The following is a 7929-nucleotide window of genomic DNA, read 5'->3' on the forward strand; positions in this document are numbered from 1 at the left end:
CTATTATATGCCACAGCCTAAAGGCAGCAGAGTTGCAGAGGCTGGAGTGACCACTGGCTATATGCTTGCAGGGTGGTGGGTCTCCGAGGAAAACTTCTAACCCTGTTAAAAGCAACACGTGGAGTGCAACTGGCCATGTGGCATAGCTGGCTCTGGCCTTGGGACTGTGTGTTTTTATTTGATTCATAAATGGGACACTGGACTGTTTTATCTTTTATCTCTTGATTTTTTTTTTGTCAATAAATTATCTTTTAGAATTTTATTGACTGTCATCTTTTTGCCCACGACTGAGACGGTTGGTCAGACCTGGAATCTTTCTTTGGGTGTGTTACACTTATATAGTGATTTTCTATTTTCATGTGGACTAAAGTAGTGGACTGACCAACAGACTGACATTAAGATCAGAGCCGTGCTGCTAGTGTGGCTAAAAGAGAAGAAGAGACAGTCATGTTGATATGAACATTAGAGAAACACATCATGGAGCTGAAATATGATCCTGCTTCCTCATTTGGACTCATTCACCTCAGCTGACACGTTCAACAGCAGACAGGTTTTTGTAGCAGTCTGTCTCACTGTGGGAGGAGGATGGTACTTCATCTTTGGCTCTGGAACTAAACTGTCTGTAACAGGTAAGAACAAACATTTATTTTCCTTCAGTTGTTTTATTGTAGAAGCTGAAAATGTGTTTAAAGTCAGTTTCTGCTGCTTCAGGCTTTACATGTTAGTTTTTCATCATTAGTAGAGAATTCATCTGCAGCCATTGTTACATAAGAAAAGCTCAATAATCTCTGAAAACATGTTGAAATCTCACTGAACAACTAAAGTTATTCTTTATTTCTGCAAATATTAGTGATGTTACAAATATTTAGGATTTGATCCTCTCAGTGATTCTGCTGGTTTTTAACACAAGATCATATTTGATGTTAAAATTAATACAGTAACAGATTTGTAAATATGAATTTTGCTAAGAAGAAAATGTAGATATGTTTTTAATAGTGAACGATATAGCATGTTGGTCCAAAGAGTCTTTTTTGGAAAAACATCATTTTATTAATTGTCATAGATACTGATCAGTGAAATATTAAACGTCTAAAATGTGATGAAAAATACTGGATAAAATATGAAATTGTTAGTCAGGTTTAATGAGTCAAAATGACAAATAATAATGAAAGTTCAAAAATGTTACCTGTAAATATTTCTTTGAAAAATATGTAAAAGTAAATACACAATCATTCACAAAATGTAATTTTTTAATTAAAAATAATAATAAATTAAATCAAATGGACAAAAAAGGGATTTAATTATCTCTCAAATTTAGCTAAATTGCATTTAATTTTATTTAATAATTAATTTAAATATGGAAGAAAATAACAATCAAACCAAATAATAAAATTAAAGCTGATCCAATTATTGCAGTAAAAGATTTAAGAATTTAAAAGTCTCTGAAAGAAGAATGTTAGTTATTGTAACAAATATAAAACATGTCTTTAAAAACTAATTAAAATTTACCAAATTTCAGTGCAGAATAAAGTTAAAAAGGTTAATGGATTTTATGGAAGAAGATCAACTCTGTTGAAATGTGTTTGGGATTGGAAATATATTTAAAAAGTTAAAGACAAATCTCTATATATATATATACATTTAGAGTTGTGATAAATTACATTGTGAAGTAAAGCCAAGAAAATAAAAGAGAAGAAATACAATTTATTTCAGTTTAAAATCATGCTGAGTGTTCCTCATGTGAGCCATGATGACATGAGGTGATGACTGTGTTTGATATGAAGCTGAATCCAGTGTATGTAGTGAACTTTGTGCTGTATTGATGAGTAGTTTAGTGATCAGAGTCCATGTAGTTTCCAGGATCAGACTGAATGCAGTGCAGTGCTGGAAGCTGCTGCTGACTGTGTGAATGTGTGTCTGTGCTGCTTGTTGCTGCTGTCAAACTTCAGATGAGCAGGTAGTGAAGCCCGTGGTGAGCGTGTACCCAGCAGCATCCAGAGCCCACCTGGAGGGGAACAGCTCCCTGCTGTGTGTGGCCTCAGCCATGTTTCCTCCTCTGGTCCAGTTCTCCTGGAAAAGACAGAAGAAGAACGGCGGAGAAGCGGAGGAGCTGCCCCCTGCTGAGGGAGAGCAGCTGGAGCTCAGAGAGGCGGGACGCACCATTGCCATCAGGATGCTTGATGGGAGCCATTCTGACACATATAAATACAGCTGCTGGGTGAAGCACGAGGGGGGCACAGTGGAGGCCCAAACACAACAAGGTAATGAAGGCTTGGTGACTGTGTTCAGCAGTGATTCAGCTTCATGTGGAGATGCTGTCAAAGAGAGCAGAGCAGCAGAGGACTGACATTTCTCACTGCAGCTCCAAACATTTGACTCCTTTTCTGTTTCAGAGCTTCCAGCTCCAGCAGCCTCCTGTCCTCCAGAGAGAGAGCCAGCAGACCTGCCAGCTCTGCAGCCAGCTGACTGTAAGATCACCTGCTGCCTCTCTGCATGGACAGCTCCAATGTCCAATGAGGGAGCTGGAACAAGTTTAGGCTCTTAAAGTTGCACTAATTGATCAAATCTTCATCCAACAAGCTCTGATAAAGCCACTGTACACTAGCTGCTCAGCACCAAACAGCAGACAGACCATAATATGTCAGAGATCAGTTTGTTAGCTGCTTGTGGAGTTCTTCTGCCCCCAAGTGGACACAAACACTACATCAATTCATCCACTTGAAGAAGAAGCTGTGACTGTTTCTATTTGGACTTTTTCTCCTTGATCTGAGAGGAATAACCCGACTGTCTGTCTGTCTCTTTGTGTCTGTCTGTCCTTCAGTGTCCTTCCAGTCTCAGTGCAGGGTGAAGCTGCTCTGCCTGCTGTACACAGTGCTGATAGTGAAGAGTCTGGTGTACTGCTGTGGACTCTCTCTGCTGATGATGCTCACAAACAAGGGAGCGTCCACCAACTGCACACATGCTGACTGACTGTTTCCTGCTCGCCTTTTCTCACCATCACATCTCATCAATTCATCTCATTCATCACTTTGATCACAAATGTTAGTTATGATGTGTTGTGCTTATTTTGCCTTTTTCTTCAACAGTTAGAAGATCATCTGAAATAAATACATCTTTACATGTATTGTTGCTCTGAGTTAGAATTCTTTTTGTACTTATTGTGACTTTTATTGTAGTAACAAAAACCATCAGGAATATTTTTATCACAAGTTTTTGTTTCAAATGTCACACAGTGTAGTTGTGTTTGTGTGAATAATAAAGATTTGAAGATGAAGACTTTGATTCTACTTTCATTGTGTGATCAACAACAACCCGTGTGAGTGAAGCACAAACTGACTGTATCCAAACTTGCTCTCCTGCAGCAGACGGGCTGTGTGGGTTTCTGCTCTGCAGCCTCCACACCGTTAGCTGTGGCTTTTCACTTTAATAACACAATGACAGTTACAAGCATGAACTCTGCTTCAAGAATGATTCCAGGAAGGATCTGTGTTCTTCACCTGTGAGAGAAACAGCTCAAATCCTCAACTCAGAGCTGACAAATGAACTTTAATGGAATCAAAGGAGAGACCATGAAGCCCCTGCAGTCTGCTCAGCTCCCATTTTATTACCTGAGCTGAGTTTTTCATTCTGGATATCACACACGTAAGAACAGATCAAGTCTGAACAGCAAATGTTGGAGAATCATTTTGAAGTCTTGCTAAATGTCCTTATTATTACAAAAACTACTGAATGATTCAGAAAATCCTTTCCAACAAGCAGAAATATGCAAACAAAGTAGAAACAAGGCAACATGAGTCATTCAGATGCAGATAACATATTCTCCTTATTTTGAAGAACACAGTCATGAAATCTTTCTGTGTGTCATTCATTGAGTTGAAGTGCCTAATAGAAGAGGAAAAGCAGCAATAATCAATGATAGCTGAGACATTGAGAACATGGCTGTATGCCTGCTATCATAACAGCAAACAAAGCACACAAACAGCAAACAGACAATAATGTGCTCGCAGCTTGTTGTGTGTTGTGTCATTTTTGACATTTCATGAAGTCACAAAAATGTGTGCGACTCATTAAAGGAGTCTGTACGTGTCAGTCAGTGCTCTGTATTCATGTGTTCACCTCATTAAAGTCACTCAGACACTTTTCTCCTCCAAACTTACAGCACAGCTTCATATTTCACTGACTGATTCTTTCATTACATCCATTAAGGGTCACACAGTGAAATTAGTGCAAACTTACAAATGTGTTGCAACAATTTTGGCCTCCAAACTGAACTTTGAGACAAACAGTGAAGCTGTGAGCAAAAAGAGGCTCCAGTGTGTGTCATGGTGGAGGAAACTGTTGTATTCCCACATTAAAAACATGCTGATCTTATTGGATTTTTCCCTCAAAGTCTTTTTCCTCCTTTTTCTCTTCATCCAAATGTTCTAGCAGGCTGACTGTGAGTCCCTGTTGAACCTGTACAGCAGAAAGTAACAGCAGTCAGCGGCCTCCACTTGACTTCATGACTTCAACCCCTCGCACAGTCACTTTCACTTTCTTCCTTCTGTCTTTTAGTCCTAAAATGTAGAACAACACCAGATCCAAATATTTGTGTCCTTCACTCACATCTTCAAATGATCCCTTCCATATCAGAGATGATACAAAGGCAACATTTGTCTTATTTCTCTTTCATGAATCAAAAAGTACTTTTGTACTGTTGTGTAAATGTGTGTGTAAAGGTGGATGACTGCCTGCTGCAAATGAAATCTAACCATGGCTACAAATAAATGAAGCTGAAGCTGACGTGAAACACAGCCCTGTTTTTATTACTGTTTATAGATATTAGAATTGATGATCATCATTTTAATGATTCTTAAAAAGGCTTTAATGAATCCTTCAGTCTGAAACCAACTTGGAACAAAACACATTAGAAGATGTGGGAAAGAACCACAGTGTGCACATATTTAAACACACAACAGAACCACAGTGTGCACATATTTAAACACACAACACAACCACATGTGTTTGTTTCAAATAACATTTCACTGTAAATATTGTTAAATCTGATTTTATTTTAATCTATTTTTTTTAAAATATTTTTACTTTTAAATGTTTTTACAGCATAATAATGTTTTATATTTGTATTTTTATTAATAGTTTCATTATATTTAGTTTGTATATTTAGTGTTTTCATCACAGCTGTTCAACAACAGATAACAGTGTGTGTTAGTAAATTCACAGCAACATGAATGTTTCTGAGTGTTTGTGCATCATGTGACCCAGATTTTTGGATCTGCTGTCAGATTGAAATGAAGACGATGAAACCACAGCAGCTTCAGCTGAGCTGTCAATCAGCAGCAGCAGTCTTATCTGTGGGCCGCAGGGGCTGATGGGAGCTTTGAGGACCTGTTAGAAACCACGTGGCCCTCGTCTGATCTCACAGCTCGTCCTTGTTTGGCCTCAGCTGCATCAGAGCGCCACTTCTCCCCAGGTTCACCAGAGGAAACACCACTGCACAAAATGCTTTTCCTCCCAGCTGCTGCTCTGTGCTGTCTGTGTTCAGGTGAGTGTTTCCAGCCAATCAGGAGCCAACAAAGTCAACCTGTAACAAACACTGTCACACTAACCTTCATCTATCTGTCTGTGTCTCTACAGCACTGGTTACCATGGCAGCAGAACAGCTGATTCAGGACGATTTAACATTGACCAGGAGAGTTGGACAAAGTGTCTCCTTCAGCTGTGGAGGGACTGAACAGTGTGTTAGCAGTGTGCCCTATGTATTCTGGTACCGGAAGAAAGAAAATGAAACATTCAGATTTATTTTTGCTTTTCATAAAGATAGTGGTGAAGTTCCACCTGATTTCGAGAACAGTACTTTCACAGCTATAAATAAAGGGAAAGGCTGGGAGTTAGCGATTAAGGATATTAATTTAAATCATTCAGCCACCTACTACTGTAACTGTGTTAAAGTTGATCCCCACAGTGAGAAATGATCCCTGCAGCCTGAACAAAAACCAACAGATGAACAGATGTCAAACAGTGTCTGTGACAGGAAGAGAGCAGTAAACCACAGCCCAGCTTCACATGTTTCACCTCCATCTCAGAGTCACAAACATACTGAGCTCAGATTTTTATTTACCGAGATACTTGTAAATAAACAAAAGAGACAGTTTGTGGCCTTTTTGAAAAAGCAAAATGTTTTAGAGTTTTTCCAATCTGGTTTTAAGTCCTTTCATTGCACTAAATCCGCCCTTTTAAAAGTTTGTAATCACATATTTTAGCTACTGATGCTGGTGACTGTGTTGTTCTTGTCCTTTTAAATTTGACAGCTACATTTGAAACAGCCAGTTATGCTATTTTAATCTCTCGTTTTGAGCAGTGGTTGGCATTGAAGGCGCTGCACTGGAGTGGTTCACGTCCTACTTGGCGGAGCAAGATTTTGTGTCAGTCTCTGTGACCATGTATCATGCTGTGCTCCCCTCTTGTGTGGTGTCCCACTGGGCTCAGTTCTAAGCAGCCTCCTCCTTTGTTAGTATCTGCTCCCTCTTGCTTTTATACCAAGAAAACAGGTCATTGCTGAAGACTGTCAGATCTATCCTGTACAGCCATTATCCAGTGTGTTGATGACATTAAAGCTTGGATGTCTCTTAACTTTTTAAAATTCAATGAATGGTTTTTGGTAGCCCGACTGAGACCCCCAATCTGTATTTAGATACCTTGGCCCAGTATGTTAAGCCAACTGTCACAAACCTGGGGGTCAAAGTGGACTCTGAACTGAAGCTTGACAGTCAGATTAAGTAAAATCAAGCTTCTCTCAGCTCAAAGGGCAAAATTAAAGCCAATTCTTTAACAACAGCACTTTGAGATAGTGGTCCACACCTTTGTTAGCACTCGGCTGGATTATTGCAATGCACTTCATATTGGGGTCAGTGCGTCATACGTTACTCATCTACAGAGGGTGAAAAATGCCACAGCTCATCTTTTAACTCGCACTTGAAAGTTTGAGCACATTTCCCCGGTTTTAGTTTCACTTCACTGGCTGCCCATTTCTTCTAGGACTCATTTTAAAATTCTTTTATTTGCTTTTAAAGCTCTCCATGGTCTAGCCCCATCGTATCTCTCTGAGCTGCTACAGCCATATACACCCACCCACTCTCTGATCAGCTCTCCTGAATGTACCCAGGACTGAGTGATAACTTAGAGGAGATTATGCTTTTGCTGTAGCAGCTCCAAAACTGTGGATTGACCTGCCTTTAAAGATTAGACAGGCCTCTTCTCTGCCTGTTTTTAAATCACTCCTGAAAGCCCCCCTCTTCACCCTGGCCTTTGACACCTTGTGAGATGTTGGTTTTATTTTATGCTTATTTCTGTTGTTGTTTTAGTTGATTGTATGTTTTATTTATTTAGTTATTTATTTATTTATTTATTTATTCTTTGCAGTTTCATTTTATCTATTGTTCTTAACTTATTAACTGTGCAGCACTTTGGTCATGTGCTATTTTAAAGAGCTTTATAAATAAAGTTGTATTTGGATTTACTGCTGTCAGAAATTCAATTCTATTTATTTCTGTTTAAACAGATTTTTCATCCTGTTTTAAGACAGAAACAAGAGGAACAGATGACATCAAACTTCCAAATGTAAACAAATGTATCCTCAGTCCCACAAAAACATTTATTCAAAGTGAAAGAAAAACAGATTGTGTCAAACTGAATCAAAGTCCATCCCTCATTCACAGTGTTAATGTTCTCTTCATGAAAACTCTTCCAGCAGCACTTGTTGTTTAACACCTTTCAGTACATTTAACCAGACACTTGGACTGATGTCAGGTCAGGATTTTGTCCTTCTAGCAGCGGCTCATTAGGACGCTGATTTTGTTGGACAGGTTTCCATCTAGTTGGTTCTGAAATTGTCCAAACCCAGCAGGTCATGGCCGCCCTGACCTGGTTGTG

At 39.1% G+C, this 7929-nt stretch overlaps 1 protein-coding gene across 1 annotated transcript; it reads left to right on the plus strand.

Moving 5' to 3' along the window:
* Nucleotides 1-445: 445 nt before the first annotated feature.
* On the plus strand, nt 446-3129 carry LOC120741762 (immunoglobulin lambda-1 light chain-like). Its single transcript, XM_040044797.1, has 4 exons — nt 446-629; nt 1950-2261; nt 2394-2468; nt 2822-3129. The coding sequence occupies exons 1-4, from the start codon at nt 491-493 to the stop codon at nt 2968-2970; spliced, it is 675 nt and encodes a 224-aa protein (XP_039900731.1). The 5' UTR covers nt 446-490; the 3' UTR covers nt 2971-3129.
* Nucleotides 3130-7929: the final 4800 nt, after the last annotated feature.

Source organism: Simochromis diagramma, unplaced genomic scaffold (assembly GCF_900408965.1).
Source record: "Simochromis diagramma unplaced genomic scaffold, fSimDia1.1 OVJJ01000396.1, whole genome shotgun sequence".
NCBI lineage: Eukaryota > Metazoa > Chordata > Actinopteri > Cichliformes > Cichlidae > Simochromis > Simochromis diagramma.

Coding starts and splice junctions, on each gene's coding strand:
- LOC120741762 (XM_040044797.1), top strand. CDS start 491: ATGATCCTGCTTCCTCATTTGGACTCATTCACCTCAGCTGACACGTTC. Junction 2,262..2,393: donor GGAGGCCCAAACACAACAAG/GTAATGAAGGCT, acceptor TTTCTGTTTCAG/AGCTTCCAGCTCCAGCAGCC. Junction 2,469..2,821: donor AGCTCTGCAGCCAGCTGACT/GTAAGATCACCT, acceptor TCTGTCCTTCAG/TGTCCTTCCAGTCTCAGTGC.